The following is a 23087-nucleotide window of genomic DNA, read 5'->3' as shown; positions in this document are numbered from 1 at the left end:
AGGATAATAAATGTTGATAGCCCTCTCATAGAAGGCTTTACTAACCTTCCTGGTTTTCTATGGCTCAAAGGCCTTAAATCTGGCACTGTTCTCCATACTGCTGTCTTAATTATTACAAACAGCGCGTAAAGTGATTTTAATAGCTGAAGGTTTTTTAACTTAATACATTCTAAAAAACCTTCTGTATGCTGCAGCCCCAATAGTGCCTCCATTATACTCAATCCAGGGATGTGAACAGGAGCCGCGGCTGTCCCGGTTCCCCCTCTCCTCATTGGCTGAGACACAGCAGCAGTTGCCATTGGCTCCCACTGCTGTCAATCACAGCCAGTGAGCCAATGAAGAGAGAGTAGGGGCGAGGCTGAGATGCTGCTGTATGTATCTTATGGACACATAGAGCGGGGCTCAGGGGCAAGCATGCATCAGTACTCGCATAGCAAGCGGTTGGCTATTGGGGCACTGGTCAAGGAGCACCAGCAGGGGACTCAAGAAAAAGGATCAAGGCTGCTCTGTACAAAACCAGTGCACATAGAGTAGCAGGTAAGTATGACATGTTTGCTATTTAAAAAAAAAAGAAAAAAAAAACCTTTAGAATCACTTTATTAATAAGTAGCAATGCCAAAGTAAGGCTATTACTTTCACTGGAGCACTGAATACATATTTCAAGTTGGGTATATGGAAGCTACTGATTGCAAGATATTGGAACCAGGGTAAATCTCCCTCTATGAAGGAATGGTTTACTGTATTCAACAATTTCTACTGTTTGGAAAAGGAACATTATAGGGCAAAAGAATATCACAGAAAATTTTACATAACATGACCAGCTTTAGGCATGCTGGAAAACAGCATCTGATCAGCACTGGCAGCCAATAACTGCTTGAACTGATCAGTGTCTTCTGGCAAGGAGGCAGTCCCCCTCAGATTACAAAGGCACAGCAGGGCAGATCGCCGCACTAACATCCTTTGTGTTAGTATGGTGATTTCTTCATTTTTGTTTTCATTCACCTGCTTGGCTAAACAAAAAAGCTTCTAGTGTACAAAGCTTAACTAAAATGTTTTTAATTTTTTTTTATGGTGGTACAAAATAGGGTTGATTTAATAAAGGCAAATACACGGTTCACTTTGTGAGAAAAACTACATTTCGCAAGGGAATTTGCCCCAGAGCTTAGTGAATGTGGTGAAGCTCTACTGACTTCCATAGTCCATTCATGTGCAAGCAAAAATGCTGTTTATGGTTTTCTTTGCACATGATTGGGTATTCTTTGCAAAGTGAAACTTCACCACATTCCCTTAGCTCCAGGGTTTTTTTCAGCGGGAACGTGGATAATCGCAGTTCCACCACCTCAAGCACTGAATGTATGTAATGGCAAGGGGTGCTGGGGTGCACTGAGGGTCTATTGTTGTTGTCTGCTGGAGGGATCTATTGTTGCAGCAGGGTCTATTGTTGCTGGGGAGGTGTATTGTTGCTGGTGGAGTCATATGTTGCTGGGAGGGATTTACTGTTGAGGGAGATGTCTATTGTCACTGGCTGCTTGAAGGTCTACTGATGCTGGCTGCTGGGAGATCCTTTGTTGCTGAGGAAGGTCTGTTGTTACTGGGGGGGTCTATTGTTGCTGGGAGATCTATTATGGATGGGAGGGTCTAATGTTGCTGGGGGGTCTATTGTTGAGGTGATATAAATTACAATACATCTTAGCACCTCAAAATGAATAGTTCTGTATTCTCTAAAAGGGGACGTACTGGGAGGTGGGTAGGGGGTGGAACCAAGGGACAGTGCTCAGAGTAGAGTAAGACAGACAAGGGGTGACTTGAAGAGGGAGGTGGAGAGTACCTGCACCTATTCCCTGAGAAAAAAGCCCTGCTTAGCTCTGGGGTATATTCACTTGCAAAATGCAACTTCCCTTGCAAAGTGAGCAGCCTAATTGTTTTTAGTAAATCAACCCAAATCAGTGTAATTTTGGTTCACATGTGTGAAGTTCATAGATGTGACTATTGTCTCTTTTGCACACAGTCAATTTCTGTTATTAATAAACAGATCCTGGCCATATAGCAAGTATGGGTTGGAATGAGAGCTACAGTCTAGGAGCACTGTGTGGCTTTTATACTTACAAGTTAAGAAGAGAGCCTGGGAGGGTAGAAAGTTTCACTGAGAAAGGTAAATTTGCCATGATGTAAGAAAAGACAAACAAATGTGATGAATAGACAGACTGATATATCTGTATGTAGATGCATGTGGCCAATCAGTTCTGTATTCTGTGTCATAACCCAGTTTATAGACAGCATATTTGGCTTACACTATATTATGTTTAATAACTTGAAATTACAGACATGTGTTCCTTAAGGAAGCTGATTGTCTCAACATGTAATAGAGTGCATTACTGTTATTGCCAAAGTACTGGTTCCAAATGTACATACTTAAATATACATACTTTCACGGCTCATTGAATGGTTTAACAGTTTTTTCATAGGTTGATGGATTTATTCACAAACGTTTACAAAAAATTCAGAAACAATGGGCATTATTGTGGTGTCTATTTAGGACTATGAGCCCGGTTGGCAACAACTATGGTATACAATTGACTTTTTTTAGATACACAAGAGCTGACTAACATCTTAATTACATTAAATGTTGGTTATTCAGTATAATTTAGGAAAATGGCAATAAAGTGTTATGTCCAGGAAAAATAAAAAAAATTGCCCATGTAAAAAAAATTAAATTTCTGTGCCTACAGGAAGCTCAGTATCACCTGGCCTTTTATTTATCCTCACCCATATCTGTAGGTCCTACTAGTAAAGGTGTTGATGGTCCATTTCCTTTGTGTGGGTGACAATGCTGTAAGATGTCTGTAGAATTATCTGTAATAACACTCCACTTAAAGTGCTTCACTATAGTTGCATTATTGAAAATTATGTTGCAGGTAGAGGCTGGGTGAGGGTGGTTGGAGCAGAAGCTTCTTCTGCCTCCACACTGCTCCAGTCATCTATGGCAATATGTAGGATGGGGCTATCAACCTTGTAGTAAATGGATGTGAAGATTAGAAACACTTGGGTTTTTACAGTCCATTAACATGCAATGAGGCCTAATGCATGTAGCATAACTGCTCTGGCTTGGCAGTTCTCACACCAGGAGGTCTACAAGGAGCACCCTTGGAGTTATCCAGCAGTTGAGAAAAACAACGGTAGTGCCACACCAATTACCATTTAGAAAAGTATGCTTATTAATTCTTAAACACACAAAATGCTACAACCAGTGCATTTCAGGGGTTACAACAGTCCCCCTTTGATCAGAGCCTGTGTTCTTTTAGCCCCGAAATTCTTTCTGACACAAATCCAAGCCTACCACCAGAGCCATTATGTTGTCTGAACAGAAAAGGAAGCAGTCACATGACCACTGATTTAGCCTGAAAAATAAGGTACAATTTCATGATTTTTTTTTAAATACAGGCATGGGACAATTCTTTCAGAGATATGGAGTTGCTTGCATATATGATTTTAGGTAAAAAGGAGTGCTCTTACCATAGGGGATCTCTAGAGGTATAAAGAACTGTGACGAATTAAGCCCATCTCAGAACTTAATATACACTTTGAATAGCAGAATTCCAGACCTTCAACATCCAGTGATTCATTCTCCCAGAGCCCCATCTTACACGTAATTTTAAAAAACCTGTATACATCCCTTTGTTCTAACTAGCTGTTTTCTGGCCAGTCGCATGTTATGTGGGGCCCTCTTCTGTTCTTCTGATTCAATGGGTGGTCCTTAATATTGTGCAGAACAGCACTCACATAGTAGCATGAGCACTGTTCTCTATATCATTAATCTGCGAGTCCAAGCTTCCATGACGATGCACCCACAAGGGTTGTCAATGATATCCTGAGCTTAAAACTTGAGAGTTAAATAATGCTGGACTTAATTCTACCTGGAAGAGGACCAGCGCTGGAGGATGGAGAAAGACTCAGAGGGAAGTGCTGGACTATGGAGATGGTGAGTAGTGTTTTGAACCTTTTTTTTGTTGCTATAAGAAAAGGGGAAGCAAGAAAAAACTGGAGAGCCGATTTAACATTTTAAGGGAACATATAACCATTTGTAAGAGCTGATTCACACATGTGCAGTGCAGATTGAAGCTCAGGTTTCACAGCTAATTGATACAGTAGTTGTTCAGCGGTTCAGGTCATGTTTACATCAGGTTCAGGACAGGTTTAGACCAGGTTCAGGTCAGGATTTTATCCTGTTCAAAATTGATGACATGTGCGGTTTAGAAACGGTTCCCATAGAAGTTAATAGCCTGTAGTCTACACCTGAACCGGACCGCACTGCTCAGAAATCGGAGAGAACTTTTTTTCAATCCGCAGTGAATCCACAATAAATCCACACTGCCAGTGTACCGAACATATGTGAACAGGTACCATAGAAAACAATGTTATTTCACATGTCATGCGGATTGGCTGTGGTTCAAACCGCAACCAATGCGCATATATGTGAACTGGCGCTAAAGCTTTTTTTTTCTGTATGTAAATGTGAAATGTGATCAGCTTAATGCAGTCATGTTAAGCTGTGTTGGTTTTTATAGACCTTGTTTCAATGTGTAGTTCGTAAATAAACATGAACATGGGGGAGCCGCATTTGCTCTTTGCTTACACAATATGAGTTTTATGATTAGTAGTGTGGCATTACAATTGTGCTTTACTGTTCTTTTCTATCAATACAAGCCCAAATCAGCTTTGACTGACTAACAACAATAGACTATGTGGCTTTTTATAACTGGCTTCTTAGTAGTGTCATGCTGACTGCATTGTATGAAACATGCAGAGAGAAAGATAATACACTTACTAACAAGTAATAACTATAAAGCAATGTTATAATATCAAAATGCGAATTACACATCCAAAATTGTCTTAGGTACATGTTAGAGCAACACAAAATGATTACTCTCTAAAAATACATTACAATTTTGCTATAATCACATTTGTTTAACATTTATGAAGTTATGGGTAAATAAAATGTTTAAATAGTTGATTAAAAGGTAATCTTTTTCCTTTTCAATACACTTTTTATTACAAAGTCATACGTCACTCATTAAAATAATAAAAATAAATGTTGTTTATCAGAATAAGACACCATTCTTTAATTGTTTTCTCCAGGCCTAATATCTAACAAAAAAAAATAGATGCTATCTAAAAAATCAATGCTACATAGCTGTTTGTTTTACAAAACAGAAAGCACTCTCACAAATATTTCTTAGCTTGAACTGAACTATTATGTGCATGAAGAGAGAAATCAATATCTATTAGAAAGTCAAAAGATAAAGTAGAATTTTTGTAAGAAAATGTACAATATGTTGACAAAAGTATTGGGACACCCCTCCAAATCACTGGATTCAGGTGTTCCAATCACCTCCATGGCCACAGATGTATAAAATCAAGCACCTAGACATGCAGAGAGAGAGAGATCAGGAAGGGAGAGCGGGAAATAAACACAGAAATACAAATGTAAAAGTATAAGGCTGAACACGTCAGTTTGTCTCAGCCGCGAGATAAATCATTTGAGGCATCTACTAAGAGGTAAATAATAGCGATAACAATAATAACTAGAAAAGCTACAATTTCTGGGGAAATTGTGTGAAGTGTTCTTGCCTCCACCAGTAGTCTACAAATGGAGTGGGCGGAGTAACTGGGTGGAGTGGCTTGTCACTCTGCTGCCTGCTCACACACCTGGGTTCCTCTGGCAACTCACTCTACAGCAAGGGCAGAGAAGAGCGGTTAAAAACAAACTGCTCCAACTTGCTCACTTCACTGGCGGTTGCCATATTCAAACGGTTGTAGTTTAAAAAATTATAAATCCTTAACTGAAGAGCTTTATATTGTGAGAATCACAAGACCCAGACCTACATTTTGATGCATAGTATGTCTCTGAAATATTAAAGATGAAGGCACAATCGCAGTTTAGAAATTGCCCTTCAAATTTGAGGTGGCTAGAGTGGAGTTTCAATGAATGTCAATGGGCGGCGTGAGTTGCAAACAAATGGTCATGTTGTGAAAACTATCAGGACTATGGCTTAGCCATGGACATGTTTAGTGGCAGCAGGGATAGTTGAACGTTTTGATATAAGATTTGTGTTGGTGGGCTTGAAAATGAGGGAGTGATGGCAGTTTAGAAATCATGTCCTGATTTTTCAGCTCACACTCTAGCTTTTGTCAGTTCCCACTCTAGTTTTGAACATTCTGCCATTCATTCCTATGGGACCAATTTCACCACAAAAACGCCGATATTTCGTGAACCGTTCCACAAAGTAATAGCACACCAATCGGGAACAATCCGCACGTTTTGGTATATTACTGTCTATGTAGTGTAAAAACTGTGGGAGGAGTTAGGGTGGTAAATTTGGCTATAATAATAAGAATATACGTATATGTGAGATAACAGTAAGTGGTCTTGCCATGCAAGAACACTTAATAATAGTAATAATATTGGGACAAGAGGCCCTGTGAGGGCCTATGAGTGTCAGCTGTGGTGACAGTACTATTCCTGCACCTGGAAGAACGGTTACTTAAATAGGGGACTGTACGTCTAATGCATCATTAAGACCCTTTGGGACCAGAGAGCCCAAATGGTGAATCCAAAAGGATACATAGAGTAGTAACTCCTGAAGAAGCGATAATGTTGCGAAACATGTCGAGCAACTATAGAGTAACTACTATGTGATTACCCATATCGACATTCGATTTATGCCTTTTGATATCATTACCGGGATATGGTACATTTGTGTCAATTTTAATAAGATAAATATTTGAAGAATTTTTTAGCTAGCATAGAATACCCTACCCCAGGGGCAGACTGACAACTCATGGGGCCTCCGGGCAATAGGGGATCATGGGGCCCCTGTGTCCTTGCCCAAACTCAAAAAAGCCTATGAAAAAGGTACCAGGGGCATCTCATGGGGCCCCCTACTGACCCTGGGCGCTCGGGCAATGCCCGAGTTTCCCAATGGTCAGTCCGCCCCTGCCCTACCCCCATCTATGGGAGTCTTGTATTCTTAGTGGAACAACATGTATGTAACTGATGTGTATGGTTTACATTCCTTTATTAAAGTGTTTTTTAAATATTTTTGTCGCAGTGCCTCTAAAGTCCGCAATTGGCCTTTGCTTGATGCGTCTGAATTATTATATTTAATGTATTTCACTAAAGTGACATGACACTGTGTGTTTGTCGAACCCAAATCTGGTTCGAAGTGAGCATATGGTGCGACCTACAGGAGCCCGCAGGGACACTAGACAGTAGATGACAAATTGTGTACTACAGTTTATTATTATTATTATACAGTATTTATATAGCGCCAACGGTTTGCTCAGCGCTGTTTATGAACTGTTTAATCAAGTGGGCCTTCCTATCTGCTTCGAAGAATTCCTTCTTTCTGTGACACATATGTTCACATTCCCCACAGTTGCATACCACACATCTGTAGCTGCCCTTTTGATCAAACAAGGTACTCCACTTGGTTGTGGGACATTTGTTGGAAAGTTTGATCCTGCTAGGGGATATTAAGCTTTTTTAGATCTCATGGGCGATGGAAGATCGTGTGGGGAATATATGCACAAAGATGCGGATCTTGAGATAAGATACCCCAATATTTCTTCAGAGTTTTCTTGATGTGGAAGGCATTCTGGTTAAACCTGGTACAGAATGCTAGACTATGTTGATTGGTATGTCCCCTGCAAGTCGTGATCTTGGATGCAATAGCAGGATCCCTCTCTGTAGTCGCTGGCTGTTATATTCGATTCTATATTTATTGTATGCTTCATTGATTGTATGTGCTGCATATCCTTTTTCCAAAAACTTTTGTTTCAGGCTTTAGCTTTGAGTGTCATAATCATCCACTTGTGTGCAAGTCCTCTTGAGCCTGCAATATTGTCCCAGAGGAACATTATTGATCCATCTGGGATGATGGCGGCCCTTAGCAGGCAAATAGGAGTTGCCTGCTGTGGGCTTGAAGTGTGTTTTGGACACAATATGTGAGTCAGGTCCAACTCAAGATTCCAAAAATACTAGAGTGGAGTCCTTCACAACGTGTGTGAACTCGATACCAAATGGAGTGGATTGAATAAAATCATTCAACGTGGACAAGGGGCCATCCCAAATGATCAAAATGTCATCAATGTAATGAGCATAGAGAACCAGGTTTGCTCCAAAAGGGTTATAATTCCATATATGGTGTTGCTCCCAAAATCCCATGAAGAGATTGGCATAACTGGGAGCAAACCTGGCTCCCATCACTGTGCCTCTGATTTGTCTGTAGAATTGTCTTGTAAATGTGAAGTAATTGTGAGTGAGAGTAAACTCAATACACTTGAGAATTTATAAGATCTGGGATGGATGTAGGGAGTTGTCCTTGGAAAGAAAATGCACTGTCAGTATGCCATAGTCATGAGAAATTAAGTGAGAAGTGGGCAGCTGTCTGCAGAGTCAATAGCTAAAGACCTCCAAACTTTGTGTGGACTTCATATTAGCACAACAAAGGTGTGTAGAGAGCTTCAATGGGGTTCCATGGCCAAGCAGCTGTACCTAAGCCTTACATCACCAAGTGCAATGCAAAGCATTGGATGCAGTGGTGTAAAGCACACCGCCACTGGACTCTAGAGCACTGAAGACGTGTTCTCTGGAGTGATGAATCACGCTTCTCTCTCTGGCAATCTTATGGATGTGTCTGGGTTTGGCGTTTGCCAGGAGAACGGTACTTACCTGTCTGCATTGTGCCAAGTGTATAGTTTGGTGGACTGGAGAGTATGGTGTGGGGTTGTTTTTCAGGGGTTGGGCTTGGCCCCTTAGTTCCAGTTAAGGGAACTCTTGTTGCGTCAGCATACCAAGACATTTTGGACAATTTCACGCTTCCAACTTTGTGGGAACAGTTTGAGGATGGCCCCTTTCTGTTCCAACATGACTGCGCACCAGTGCACAAAGAAAGGTCCATAAAGACATGGATGAGTGAGTTTGGGGTGGAGGAGCTTGACTGACCTGAACAGAGTCCTGACCTCAACCCTATGGAACACCTTTGGGATGAATTAGAGCGAAGACTGTGAGCCAGGCCTTCTCGCCCAACATCAGTGTCTGACCTCACAAATGTGCTTCTGGAAGAATGGTCAAATATTCCCATAGACACACTGCTAAACCTTGTGGACAGCCTTCCTAAAAGAGTTGAAGCTGTTCTAGCTGCAAAGGGTGGGCCAACTCAATATTGAACCCTACGGACTAAGACTAGGTTGCCATTAAAGTTCATGTGCGTGTAAAGGCAGACGTCCCAATACGTTTGGCAATATAGTGTACTTGTTGAATGTATTGTGCTCCAAGTATGTGTTTTTTTACATTTTGCTACTACTCATGAACCTGATCTGGCCTAAAAGTGTCTAAGGTAGTAATAGTTCTGAAGTACAGGTACCTGTGTCCGTCTTTAAATGATCCATGTGACAGTGACCTCCTTTGGCCCTAGGCATAGGATGCTGCAGGCCCTTGGCTTTTCTCCTTTTGGACATGGAGGCACCAGCAGGAGCCACTGATCACAGTCAGTAAGCAGAGAGCCAGGGACAGGGCCAAGCCATGCATTGTGTGTCTACAGACACACACAGTGTGGCTCTGGATCAAGCCCACCCCAAACTCACTCATAACAAGTGGCTTGCTATGAGGGCACTCGGCAGGGGGGAGGAGCCAGGAGCACTGGTGGGGGACCTGAGAAGAGGAGGATCGGGGCTGCTCTGTTTAAAACCATTGCACAGAGCAGGTAGGTATAACATGTTTGTTATTTTAAAAAAAATAGATTTACAATCACTGTAAGTCCCACCGATTATGATGCTTATTTCCATTGTCATTCAGCTGTTAAATAAGCAGTTAAATCTCTGCCCCCTCCCCCCCCCTTCCCCTTTATACTTACCTAATTCCTAACTCAATCCAGCGATGTGCACAAGTGCAGAGGCTCCCTCTTTATTGGCACAGACATACAGAGTGGGCTCAGGAGCGAGCAAGCATGTGTGCTGCCAGAGCAAGCAGCTAGCTATGGGGCAATTGGCGGCGGGAATGGGCCAGAAGTGCTGCTGGGAAACCCAAGAAAGAAGCTGCTCTGTGCGAAACCATTGTACAAACCAGGTAAGTATGACATGCTTGTTATTTTTAAGAAAAATAAAAAACCTGCCTTTACAATCACCTTACTCTTAAATTGTGCTCTGGATCTAAGGGGCTCCTCAGGAAAAGGGGATTTAACACAAAAAATGTTTTACCTAATAATGTTTTAAAACCCTTGCTTCTGTGTATATCTTTTAAGTACATATACACTGCTCAAAAAATCAAAGGAACATTTTTTAATCAGAGTATAGCATCAAGTCAATTAAAATTTCTGGGATATTGATTTGGTCAGTTAAGTAGCAGAGAGGGCAGACGACCCCCAAAACAGGAATAGTTTTACAGGCGGAGGCCACTGACATTTTTTCTCTACTCATATTTTTTTGACTATTTTTCACTAGTTTTGCACTTGATTAGGGTCAGTGCCACTACTGGTAGCATGAGGTGATACCTGGACCCTGGTTGCAGAGGTTGCACAGGCAGTCTAACTCCTCCAGGATGGCACATCAATACGTGCCATTGCCAGAAGGTTTGCTGTGTCTCCCAGCACAGAGATTCCAGGAGACAGGCAGTTACTCTAGGAGAGCTGGATAGGGCCGTAGAAGGTCCTTAACCCATCAGCAGGACCGGTATCTGCTCCTTTATGTAAGGAGGAACAGGATGAGCACTGCTAGAGCCCTACAAAATGACCTCCAGCAAGCCACTGGTGTGAATGTCTGTGACCAAACAGTCTTGAAACAGACTTCATGAGGGTGGCCTGAGGATCCGAAATCCTTTAGTGGGCCCTGTGCTGACTGCTCAGCACCATAGAGCTCGATTGCCATTGAACACCAGAATTGGCAGGTCCACCACTGGCGTCTTGTGCTTTTCACAGATGAGAGCAGGTTCACCCTGAGCATGTGACAGACATGAAAGGGTCTAGAGAAGCCATGGAGAACGTTATGCTGCCTGTAACATTGTTCAGCATGACCGTTTTGGTGGTGGGTCAGTGATGGTCTGGGAAGGCATGTCCATGGAGGGACGCAAAGACCTCTACAGGCTAGACAATGGCACCCTGACTGCCATTAGGTATCGGAATTAAATCCTTGGACCCATTGTCAGACCCTATGCTGGTGCAGTGGGTCCTGGATTACTCCTGGTGCACAACAATGCCCGGCCTCATGTGGTGAGAGTATGCAAGAAGTTCCTGAAGGATGAAGAAATTGATACCATTGAATAGCCCCCACGCTCGCCTGACCTAAATCCAATAGAATACCTCTGGAATATCATGTTTCTGAGGTTGCACCTCAGACTTTCCTGGAACTCAGTGATTCCCTGGTCCACATCTGGGAGGAAATACCCTAGGGCACCATCCATCGTTTCATTAGGAGCATGCCCTGACATTGTCAGGCATGCATACAAGCACGTGGGGGCCACACAAACTACTGAGCACTATTTTGAGTTGCTGCAATTAAATTTGAGGACTAACCTGCTGCATCATTTTTTTTCACTTTGATTTTCGTGGAGTCTTTGAATTCAGTCCTCTGTAGGTTGATCATTTTAATTTCCATCAAACAATGGGGCATCCATACGTTCCTAACACATTACCCAGTCCATATCAGTATAGATATGATGATATTTTTCCCCACTGAGATCCGATGTGTTTTCAAAGTGTTTCTTTAATTTTTTTGACCAGTGTACAGTATATACAATGAAAGCCATAATTGCTCATTGCATATGCATACTCTACATAATGCTTAGTATTGCTAGACAGTGTAATTCCTTGTAAGTCTACCCGACATGTTCTGATTGACTGAAAATAATAGACTCTCTGTAGTCACTAATGACATGAAACACCCACAATGGTATTAGTAGCCAGAGAACATGTCATCTATGCTCCTACAACTTTAGTCTTTGTAACGGTCTCCTGACATTCCAACTGGGTATCTCTACCAAAAAGCTGCTTCCCAAGCTCTGGAAGAGGAGGCAAGTGACTATAGCTGTAACTACCCCAAAGAACTAGACATCACCATTTTTGGAGTAAAAAAGAAGAACTACTTTATTAGAGAAACACACTGAGTTGATACAGAACACCATCAGATACAGTAAGAGCTTAGAGATACATAGGAAGCCATAGGTTACAATGATAGTTCTTTCTGGATAACTTGAAAACACAATAAAACGCAGGCAATGATTCTGACAGACTTCATAATGGAGCTTAACCTATGCTAAACCTTTAGGTTAGGTAGTGCTTTTATTCATATGAATAAATTACTTTCAGCTTAAAATAACACTGCTAATACTAATATGTTCTTTACTGATGTATCATAAGTATGGATTTTAATAAGTCCTTTTAAATTGCAAGGTGTATTAGCACTCTATTTTACTTTAATATAATATTATAAATAACATATTTAAAATGTCTTACTGTAGAGGTGCACTATACAATAAACGGGTAAATACGGTATGCAGTCAGTATGATACAGGGACACCAACACATGATTTGATATAAATGAAAAGAGAATCTCTTGGATTCTGTGAGAGCATTAGACAAGGGTAAAGTGCTTTGTAATGGAACAGTGAACAAGCCATGTGTCGGAGGCTTTAATCTGAGGGGAGGATTGTATCTGCTTACTCAGAGAAGTGGATTAGGAAAAAGGTGGGAGATGAGACATAGAGATTGTGATATACATTCACTGGCAGGTCTTAGGGAGCAAAAAAAAGGTGTTTTGGTGGACAGCCTAATGGAACTGGTAAAAGCTCAGACATGAGAGAAATATTGCAGATGGGGAATAAGAGGTCACATCACTGGTCTTTGGGTAATGCAGCAGCCAGGCAATCCTAAAAGACCTGGGTGTTTATTTCAACTAAAGAACAACAAACATTACAGGGAAATGGCTATGGTTGTGAGAAAGCAATGGCCATGCTTGTGAGAAAGACACACTGATACCAGTAGTTTGCTGAAGATTGTAATGGAAAGGTCATCTTAATGGCATTAAGTTGCAGAATGGCTTGTAATGTAATAACAGTATATATGCTATGACTTTTTTTACACAGGTGGTCATTTTTACAATTACTTGGATTGGTAATCAAATTAAAATATATAATTTTCTGAATGAGCATAAATTGTTTCCAAAATATTCCTTCTTTAATTTGGAAATACTGTATATTTACATAAAGACAGACATATTTGCTCACTACGTAGGCAGGCTTTAATATTCTCAATATCACCCCAATAGCCTTAAAAAATATTACAATATGAATGCAAAATGTGAAAAACATACAATATACAGAAACCCCAAAAATTATAAATAATAAAAATATATAAAAATTAGTTCACTCGTGTCCAAAAGTAAAAGTCATTCCAAACTCTGATTCCTTTATGGAAAATTTTTCTTCCCGGATCTTTATTGCCGAGCACTCCAATTGGCTCCCAAAGAAAATGTGAACCTCCACAAAAAAGAGAACTCATATAGTGCATTAACTTTATAAAATAAATAAATAAATACATATCAATAATTCAAAACAATATGCACTGTGCAACTTCAAAAATTCAAACGTGACCTTATAAGTGAAAGGTGAACGCAGTGTAACAACCGTGATTGTGAGTCACTTTGTGAGTATAAATAATCCAAGTGACCATTCAGTGTGAACTTCTAAAGTGTAAGGAGAAAATACCCTTACCAAAACACTATAGAACACGCCTTAATATCTCAAGAGGAATATTCGCCAAGCTCCAACAAACTCCTTCCCAGCCTGAGTAACACTCTTTATGATGTTATCACAGCCTCTTATAACCTTCTCCTAGAGGCTTTAATATGTGCATGGTTGAACTGCAATATGACCATGTTTCACTGTTCCTTTTTACAAGTCTGCATGTTAGGCTGGAACTGATGATGATGATGATTATTATTATTATTATTATTATACAGCACTTTTATAGTAGTTTGCACAGCGCTTTACAATATAAAGGGAGATAGTACAGCTACAATACAATCAAAAGAGGAGGATTAAGAGGGCCCTACTCATAAGAGCTTACAATCTAATAGGGTGGATTAAAAACAATAGACTTCCAAGTTTGTATAAAGACCAAAGCAGTTTACCAAAAGAATCACCAAAGAATAATAAAATTGAGCCCTTACACTGTGAAGATGCCTTGCTCATTATCCCACAGTCACACTGGCAATTCTTCCTTGTTGGGTATACACATATCCTGCTGAACCAGCCAAATTTCTGTGTGTGTGTATCCCTCTTTATTCAACAGAAGCCAATTGTTAGACTAGATTCTGTCTAATGGTTCTGCTGGAAAACACTAGCACTAATTGGTGTATGTTGATGGGGGGGAGTCCCAACTGTCAGAATACAATAATGCAGCAGGGAGACTCTGCTTCTACATTGCTTGTGTAGATGCAGGGATGTTTCTTTTTGTTCAACCCACTGGTTAAATGAAAAAAATCTTGCAGAGTATACCCAACTTTAGTCTCCTGGGTTTAGTAAAGTTGGGAATCATTCAACGTGGAAAGCAGTATTAAGCAGCATAAGTATTGCACCCAGAGCATTATCCACTGGTTGTGGAATAGATGCAATAGCAGACAGCTGTAAAATTCTACTACTACACCATTACAAATGCAGCTCAAGAGCTTCCTGAAGATGTGTGCAGCCACATTTTCTCCTCCACAGTTAGTGGCTTCTTATGCATCACACTAGGTTACTGTTTCATCAGCTGCCCTCCCCGAGTTGTGATTGTTTCACGCAATATCAGTCCTAATCAAAAACTAGGAAAACGTTTTGATGGTCACCCAATATGATTTTGGTTGTTGGGAAGCAACCCCTACATTATTAGATCTTTTGATCAAATCAAATATTGCTGTTGTCGCTTGCTATTTTTTTTAGGATCAACTTATGCTTTGCTTCTCTATTTAGATCTAGGTAAAATCCGAAGTGCAGTGGGAAGCGCACAGCTGCTCATGTCACAGAAGTTTCAGCAATTTTATTGGCTTTGTCAGCAAAATCTGGTAAGTCACTTCTGCAAAATTATAAATATAAATAACATCAATGTGTTTGAAATTTTGCATCAACTTTTCTTACTCGTATGAAAACTCTTTACCATAATGTCACATCTTTTAGAAATAACCAGAAACATCTTTACATATGAAGTGTTCATTAGGCACAACTGTTATCATTAAAGAATACAGTGTAAGCTGTAGATTTCACCACAAGATTTCATCTTCCTTATATCTATCTGTTGTACCATGTACTTGTGTTAAAAAGCTCTCTTTGTATTTCTTCCTTGAAAACTTCCTAGTGATCCTGCCAGTCCCGCTGCTTTTCAGATATGCCCAATGTAATTCCACCTTTGTGACCACTTGATGGCACCTAGTTAAAGGAATGGGTTAGGCGCAGGACCATTTGATTTAATGGGCATGTAGGTGACTTAGGAGCCAGTAGGGGTCCCCACAGGTAGAATGCATGAATAGGTGGGGACATATAGAATTGGTGCCTGCCCTTTCCTTGCCAGCAGTGGAGCACCCTGGCCTAGCATATAAATAGTTGAGGCAATGAGACAACTCTTTCTCTTGACCATAGGAAGCAAGGTGGGGACCAAGCTGCATCAATAAAAGCTAAAAGAGTTGTACATCCCTGCATAGTGATGCCAGACTCTGGGCAACCTCTGTAAGGTATAGGCTGCTCATCAACTCACACTTTCTCCACCTATCAACCCTTCTGCTTATTATAGAAGCAGTGTCCCATCTCCTGGACCCAGAATAATTGTGGTCATGAATATATATGGACTTGACTAACTGTTCAAGTAAATGGTTAAAAGACTTATTGCTTCTGGACGCTTCCTTCTCCTAACCCTTGGATGGGAAGGTGTACTGGTAACTTATCAGTGAGAGTTTTGATGTGCTACTGTAAGGCCTGTAGCAGGAATGGTGAAGTGCAGCTGTAGAATGTAGCACTGGTTAGGCTGAGGGGTGGCTGAGAAGAGCATGCTGATTTATTTTTTAGCTTTTGGTGGATTGTAAATAGATACAATTGCATTAATTAATTTAATTTAACTTAATAATACAATGTACTTAAGAAAAATTTTTTTTTTTTTCTTAATTGGTCAAGTGACCGCCAGAGCACCAGTCAGCTCTGGGTGGACCAACGCAAAGGACACAAGACACTGCAGTGATGTGTGAATGACACATCACATGCAGCAAATATACTCCGCCTACATATTTCATATGGACTTACAAATTACTGTAGAAAGATCACTTGGCCAAATTTAAAAAGAAGTTAAAAATGTTTTTATCAGCATTCTTATTTGAGATATACTGTGTACAGCATGCTTTTAATGATAACCACCACTATGCGTATAGTTAATTGTGTGTCTACAGTATGAGTTCAGAAACACTTGGGCTTGGTGTATTGTATGCTGCCTCCTATGAAACTGCTTAATTGCACTTTGCTTTATTGTACTTATCAGGGGCGGACTGACTATTCGGAAACTCAGGCACTGCACGAGGGCCCGGGGTCAGTAAGGGGCCCCATGAGATGCCCCTGGCACCTTTCATAGGCTTTTTTGGGGGTGGTTTGAGTGTTGCCGAGGACACAGGGGCCCCATGATCCCCTAGTGCCCAGGGGCCCCATGAGTTGTCAGCCCACCCCTGGTACTTATTATATATAATTCTTGGCCAGGGGGTTTGCAACTTGTTTAGGGTAAGTATAAAGGAGTATTGTGTATATTATATATATATATATTGCATACATTTTAATTATTGTTAACACTAGGCTTTACTAGCATAGAAGTCATGCTTGGCTGAGATGGTTGTCCAGAGCAACGTATTAGGCAGAGTAGGACTGACTAGATTAGAGGAAAAATATATAGGGGCATTTATCATGTTGACACATATTCATGTTTTTGGAGGTTGCAGTGCCCTTATAAATATGAAATAACTTACTATATGAAGGGGAGCCTCATGAAAGTACAGCCATTTACACTTACATATAGGATTAAAAACACGGTAGAAGACCACCTACAATTGTTTGTATATTTGGCAATATGCACCACTTATTCTCAATAACTATTTAATACGTTATAGGCATGAGCTGAACATACCTGGGTTTGGTTTGAGGCAGGTTCGTAGAACATGAGTAAAGTTTGGCTGCCAAACCCCACTGAAGTCAAAGGGAGTCAAATGTTAAACAGTAATGACCATTTTCAGGACTAATAGGAAGGGATTGTCAAATGGCATGGGGGCTGGGCACTATCTTAGGGAACATGTACCAAAGCAAAAAAAAAGTTATTTTTCAATTCTGTTTGGCGAGGTGCAGCAATTTTAACCCCTTCTTGTCAACACCTCCCAGTCCTTTAAGAGATTCTAGATGCTGGGAGGTGGAGGAGGGCATTCAGGTCATGTGAACACTGTTATTGGCTGTCACAGCAGTCACATGATTGGAAAGCCCTCGATTGCAAGTATGCATCAGGAGCTTACAATCCTCGCTGGGTATCATGCTGGGAGCTTGCAGTGCACATGTTCTCAGCACAGTAAGTTATTTATACAGGGCCACATATATGCAGCCACTTGGCGTTAAGGCCCGCCCACTCCACTGTGAGGCCGCATATATACTTATGGCCAGCGGGAAGGTGTTAATACTACTTTAAGGGCAACATTTAAACTGCAAAATTTCTTAAATAACATGCCTGGAGGATGTCCTTAACCCGCCTGTACAGTGGCACATCTGTACAAAGTATACAACCTACATCAGCAAAACTGACATTTACAATTCTGTTTAAATTGCTTTCAAATGATAGCTTTTGCTGCTTACTTCTGTTTGTAAACAAAGCTGTTGGGGGGTATGGTTTGTCTATACCAGACCCTCATCTTAGACAAGAGTCTAAAGAGATGTTAATAGAGGACCTCCACATGCACAAATAATTAAATAAAATGGCTTGGGGTTCCCTCTAAAAATACATACCAGACCCTTATACTTGATAAGGGTCTTGTATGAATTTTAAGGGAAACCACATGCAAAAAAGACAAGAAAAGAGCATAGGGTCCCCCAAAAAATTCCACACTAGGCCCTTATCTGAGCATGTAGGAAAAGAGGGGGAGATCTGCCCCCTTCTGAACCATGCCTGGCTAGATGCCCTCAACATTGGGAGAGATCCAGGCAGGGTGCCCCCTCCCTGGCAAAGCACTTCATCCCAATGTTGATGAGGACAAAGACTTCCTCCCCTCAACCCTGGCTCATAGGTTGTGGGGGTCTGCAGGCGAGGGGTCTATTGGAATCTGTAAGCCCCCTTTAACAATAAAGGCGCCCCCAGATACTCCCCTTTTCATTGTGAATGGATAAGGGGTACATACAGTATACCTTCTCTTTAATGAGTACTTCTAAGCAACAGATTTTCAATATAAGAATTCTGAGCAGATTGATTAAAATAGGTTTATACAACCCATGCCACTACTACTTCATTCATAGTTCTATATGTTCCAACTGTCCTGATCCTCAGGATGAAGCTTATCAACTGTTTACATAGTAGTGTCAAAATGTAGACAACTGGCTGGGTGAGCGATTTGTATAAAGTGTTGCATATTAAACAATATTCATATTGACCCATGTAATTGTCTCTGTATATTCTGTCAGCTGAGGAAATCAAGTGGCAAATCTCACTGATTACCAGGAAATTGTTTATAGTCAAAGTCAGAGAGCACCTAGCACAACTGAATTACTGTACATAAAGCAGTTGTCCATTTGAGCTTAACACCCAAGTGTTAAAGATGACCTTGCATTATGGACACATCAAGAATAAACACTTTGTGTTAGCTGATCACATTTACTGCGCTTGGTCTGTAAAGTTGAAAACATTTTGTCAACTAATTCAAGTAGCTTTCTCAGTTGTAATGAGTGTTAAGGACTTACCCCAGCATTTATAACCACATATGAACCTCACTGACCTTAACCACTTCAACCCCTTAGGATGTACCCATACATCCTTGGGTTGAGGTGGCTCTATTGGAATGATGGCTGCAGCTGCAGCTATCATCCTAGTACCAATATTTTAAGCCAGTGATGGACTTTTCTGTAGAAGTGATCTGAGGGGCTTTACAGGGTGCGGAAGGGGCCCCCTCCTGCAGTTTCCCACTGCCTTTACCAGGCTCTCCTGAGAGATCGGGGAGCCCGGTACTACCGCTGCTTGGTGTGCTTATGGAATGAGAGGGAAAGAAGGTACAGTACATCCATACCCATGTCCCCTCTGTGATGAAAGAAAACAGAAGCAACAACAGGGTGAGATCTAGCCTATCTGATTTGGGGGTGAAGTAAAAAAAAGTCAGGGGCATAATAGTGTGTGTGTGTGTGTGTGTGTGTGTGTGTGTGTGTGTGTGTGTGTGTGTGTGTGTGTCACTGACAGTCTGTCACACAGTGTCATGACTTGAGAAACACTATTATATATTAGCTTGTCATTAGGTTAGGGTGGTTAAACATAACCTGTGCCCCCTTAAATCAGATGTCCTATCAGAGTCCCTCTTTACATCAGCAGATCTAATCAGAATACTTCTATACATCATGACTATTCATCAGAGTCCCCCTTTGCATCAGGCTCCGATCAGAGTGTCCCCTTACATCAGGTGTCCACATCAGAGTGCCCCCTTACATCAGTGTCCCCATCAGAGTTCCCCCTTACATTAGGTGTCCTCATCAGAGTGACCCCTTACATCAGTATCCCCATCAGAGTGCCCCCTTACATCAGGATCCCAATCAAAGTGCCTCCTTACATCAAGTGTCTCCTTCAAAGTTCCCCATTACATCAGTGTCCCCATCAGAGTGTCCCCTTACAGTAGGTGTCCCCATCAAAGTGCCCCCTTACATAGATTGCCCATAGGACTGCCCCTTACATCAACTGTCTGTTTCAGACTAGCTCATGGATCAGTGGATGCACTCTCGGAGATCTGGGAGGCACAAGTAAAATCTGGGGGGCACAGCCAACCGCAACACCCCCTAGATCTGGCCCTGGTTCGCATAAGAGTGCCCCCTTACATCAGGTGTCCCTATCAGAGTGCCCCCTTACATCAGGATCCACATCAGAGCGTCTCCTTACATCAGGATCCCCATCAGAGCATCCCCATACATCAGGATCCCCATCAGAGTGCCCCCTTACATCAGGATCCCCATCAAAGTGCCTTCTTACATCACAAGTCCCCATCAAAGTTCTACCTTACCTCAGGTGTCACCATCAAAGTGACCCCTTACATCAGGTGTCCCCATCAGACTGCCGTTACATGCATTGCCCCCATAAGAGTGCCCCCTTACATCAACTGTCTGCATCAGACTAGCTCATGGATCAGTGGATGCACTAGGGGGGGCACAAGTAAAAGCTGGGGGAGGGGGGGGGGACTGTAGGTACTGTAGTTTGCTATTCCTCGGGTGTGGGCAATTTTAAAGCATGACATGTTAGGTATCTGTTTACTCCGCATAAAATCATCTTTTATATTTTACAAAAAAATGGGTATTGTGTTTTTTGTGTGCAAAAATTCCTAAAAATGTATTTTGTTCCTGAAAATTTGTATTTTAAAAATTACCGCGCACATAAAAAAATTGCAGCATCCACCATTTTAATGTGCCGAGTCTTTGCTTTAAAAAATATATAATGTTTGGGGTTTCTTAGTAATTTTTTAGCAAAAAAATGGTGATTTTTACATGTATGTGAGAAGTGTTAGAATTGGCCTGGGGGTAAGATGGTTAAGGTTATCATCATGGAATGAGTGAAAACAGTTGCTGTTTGTCCAAAAACAAGATAGGAAGTGTGAAGGTTTGTGAAATCACTTTGTGCTAGTTACATCTACATCTAATCACAATGGTCTCACAAAGCCTATGGCAGGTGTTAATTGTTCAACTTACATGGTTGAAGGTGTAAACTGTTGTCAAAATACCTTTCTGTCCTTGAATGTTCTCTTTTCTTAAGGTGTAGGAGGACTGTTGAGTTTTACACCTTAAGGAAAAGGGACATACTTTTGAGAGGTGCAATTTGGATAGAGAGTAAAACTATTTAGAAAGAGGCGTGAAGGACGCCTTCCATGCCCTTCAACATAATATGTATCCCAAACATAATACCAATTTTCACTTCTCAATCCTGGTGATATAACAATTCACACATTCAGTCATACAACCATTAATAACCATCCTATACTTTGTGGTGCCATTGTGATTAGATTACACCATTGCACAAGTAGTTTCACAAATGCACACATATGCAAGCCTGTTGTTGAACATTCAACATCTGCCTAGACACATCCCATAGAGATCGGATTAGGGTCACTGAGTAACTCATGTCACTATAAATGATGAAATATGCTCCTGATGCTCATTACAGCTGGGGAAGCTATTTGCATGAGAAGTGAACTATTTTCTGCATTACATATCAAGCCCAAATTAAATGTAGCTAAAGACTACTCAAAGTTAAAACCTTCACACTCTACAAGTAAACAATATCTAACCTACAACATTAAATAATTAAATACCAGAGTTGCTAGACACACTCCACTCCCCAAATGATCTCCACTTCCATATTAGATTATACTTAAGCCCATATATGGATCGACATTCTGCCGGTTTAGCATGTATAGGCAGGCTGCTCAGAGGCGGCTCTTTAATTAGGCAAGTTAGGCAGTCGCCCAAAGCCTTGTACTCACAGTGGCCTCGTGGCCTCCTAATTTGCCTAGTTTTCCCAAGCAGTGTTGCCAGTGGAAAAAGGGCACTTTTCTGCTGTCTGTAAACAGCAGAAAAGGGCCTGTAAAAACTCCAATTGTCCTGTGTTTCCTCTCCCTCCCCCCCCCACCCATGCCCCCAGCCTTGTGCACCTGATCAGTGGCAGCCCAACCCTCTGCCAGAGCAGAGTTCAGCCGATTAACAATCAGCTGGCTCCAGAACTGGGTATGCGTGCAGTTCCGGATTTGGCTGATTAGTAATCGGCTGGGCTTGGCTCAGTTGTGGCTGAGCTCGGCTTGAGTGTGTGTGGGGGAATCTGCTGCTGGTCAGGAAAAGGTGCCTTTCCTTTTCAAAGCAACTGAAAGAAGGGAGCACGGGGGAAGAGGAGGACTAAGTCCTGTAGGCACTTACAAGTTAGTGTGTGACAGCTCTGTAGGGCAGTCAGGCAGTCACTTTCTCTGTGGGGAGATCACTGATGTAAGGGGCGAGTGGAGACCCTAAGGTAAGGGGGGACACTGGTATAAAGGTTTCCCCCTTACATCAGTGTCCTTACTTCCCTCTTACATCAGAGAACCTCTTACCTTAGTGTATTCACTCTGCAGACTCTGATGTAAAGCGGAACTCTGATGTAAGAGGTCCCCCCTTACATCAGAGTTCCCAGCATTCCCCCTTACATCAGAGTCAGCAGAGTTCTCCCTTACAGTATAAGGGGAAACTTCATAAGGATAAAAATAAGAGTGCACTGGCCTAGCGCATTGTCCCGGATAACTGTTTATTAAAATGTGACTAAAATATTATACTCATAAACAAGTGGTGACAGATCGCACATAGACAGTCACAAGATGCATTAATCCTCTACAAGCCAAAGACCCTGACGTCAATGAAGTGCCATCTAGGGGCCTAATCCAACTGACACCTTCGAGGGTAACGCTCTTCCTCAGAGCCAAGGGAGCCTAAGCCCTCTCTCTGTATATATCACCAGAATCTTAAGCAGATGACTCATCTGAGGAAGAGGGTTACCCTCGAAACGCATCAGCTGGATTTGGCCCCTAGATAGCACTTCATTGATGCCATGGTCTTTGGCTTGTTATGGATTAGTGCATCTTGTGACTGTCTGTCTATGTGCGGTCTGTCACCATTTGTTTGTGAAAATAATATTTTATCCACGTTTTAATAAACAGTTATCAGGGATAATGCGCTAGGCCAGTGCACTCTTGTTTTATTCCTTCTGCAGTTGCATCTGGACTCCCCCTGTCTTATATGAGAGCTGCAAGGCATGGCCCACCCATTGGAGTTTCACACACAACTGAGTTCC

The 23087-nt window shown here is 41.6% G+C and overlaps 1 protein-coding gene across 5 annotated transcripts in view; it reads left to right on the top strand.

The window, feature by feature from the left end:
• The window catches only part of DLGAP2 (DLG associated protein 2), a 1035006-nt gene that overhangs the window by 999253 nt on the left and 12666 nt on the right, over positions 1-23087 (top strand). For all 5 annotated transcript variants that reach the window (XM_089679530.1, XM_089679529.1, XM_089679532.1 and 2 more), the window contains one exon: positions 15002-15093. In XM_089679530.1, coding sequence (XP_089535656.1) covers positions 15002-15093 — 92 coding nt within the window. The remainder of the gene's footprint in view (positions 1-15001; positions 15094-23087) is intronic.

This window comes from Staurois parvus, unplaced genomic scaffold, assembly GCF_062004578.1.
Source record: "Staurois parvus isolate SC_StPar_1 unplaced genomic scaffold, SC_StPar_1.0 ptg000226l, whole genome shotgun sequence".
Lineage (NCBI taxonomy): Eukaryota > Metazoa > Chordata > Amphibia > Anura > Ranidae > Staurois > Staurois parvus.
Note: the sequence above shows the minus strand (reverse complement) of the source record. Positions and strands in the feature narration are given on the sequence as shown.